Source organism: Otolemur garnettii, unplaced genomic scaffold, assembly GCF_000181295.1.
Source record: "Otolemur garnettii isolate 467f Iridium unplaced genomic scaffold, OtoGar3 scaffold00213, whole genome shotgun sequence".
Lineage (NCBI taxonomy): Eukaryota > Metazoa > Chordata > Mammalia > Primates > Galagidae > Otolemur > Otolemur garnettii.
Window position 1 is genome coordinate 709,812 of NW_003852608.1, and position 1,269 is coordinate 711,080.

At 42.9% G+C, this 1,269-nt stretch overlaps 1 protein-coding gene across 1 annotated transcript in view; it reads right to left on the reverse strand.

The window, feature by feature from the left end:
* Positions 1 to 1,269, reverse strand: part of DLGAP1 (DLG associated protein 1) — a 342,771-nt gene that overhangs the window by 57,834 nt on the left and 283,668 nt on the right. Inside the window, exon 7 of the mRNA XM_003801620.2 lies at positions 899 to 960. Coding sequence (XP_003801668.1) covers positions 899 to 960 — 62 coding nt within the window. The remainder of the gene's footprint in view (positions 1 to 898; positions 961 to 1,269) is intronic.

Genomic DNA, 1,269 nt, shown 5'->3' on the forward strand with positions numbered 1-1,269 from the left:
GAGCCCAGGAGTTGGAGGTTGCTGTGAGCTGTGATGCCACGGCACTCTACCCAGGGGGACAGCTTGAGGCTCCATCTCAAAAAAAAAAAAAGAATTTGTATTGACCTTCTATGCATCTATTTGCAAAGTAACTCTTCACATCTTTTACCAGTTCCTCCACACCCCATTGAGCTTTTTCTTATTTTCTTATTAATAGAATCTTTTTATGTATTTTGATCCTAAATCCTGTCTCTGTCATATATTCTGCTACTTTCTCTCCACTGTCTTTCCTTCCTCACTGTAGATGATCTTATCATGCAGTCATGTTTAGCCTTTATGGTTTGGGAAGGGCTTCTTTTCTCTGAGCATTTTTTTTTTTGCATATTTTTTTTTGGCCAGAGCTGGGTTTGAATCCACTACCTCCGGCATATGGGGCCGGTGCCCTACTCCTTGAGCCACAGGCGCCGCCCTGAGCATTTCTTTTTCTTTAGTAATGGTGTCTCACTATATTGTCAAGGCTTCTAATTTCCCTCCTTATTCATCCATTCGTCGCTCACGGAGCACATACTAAATCCCATCCACTATTAAGTTCTGGGAATAAAAAGAGAAATAAGGTAAATCCTCTCCTCATAAAGAGGCTACATTCTAAAATGATAAGTTTTTATTTTTTAAGAGGAATAATTCGGCAACCCAAGTGCCTGTGTGTATGTGATGTGCTCATAGCACGACTTCAGCTAAAACTTGGGGTGGTCTCCAGGATTAAAGCGTAGGAGAGAACCAGCTCATACTGATTCAAGCTCACCCTGTGCCTAAAGGTTAGTGGAAAATATCACTGAATCTTGTAGGTTTATATTATGGAAAATACTGTTACCATACACGCCAGCGTCAGGACGGAGAGGACGCATGTGTGTGGACTCACCACTTCTCCTCCTCGACTTGCACTCCCACGGACTGGAACTTACTGGGCGCTTTATTCTCCCCCTGAAGTAAATACAATAAGTAAACATTCCAGAGCAAGAGAAGAAAGTTACTCCTAGAGATACCAGTTGTGCATAGTACATTTCTGTCCTCATGCCCCTGCGTGAATGTCAGGCGTGGATACCACGTGTTTAACTCTTCCACTTAACATCGTGTCCTGAAAGTCTCCCCATGTTTCTCTGTCTGAACAGCTGTATACTAGTCTACCAGGTGGCAGGCTATAAATTGCCAAAGCTTGCCGTCTTGGTTGACATTTGATAACTCATGATTTTCTTTTTTTTTTGAGACAGAGCCTCAAGCTGTCCCCCTGGG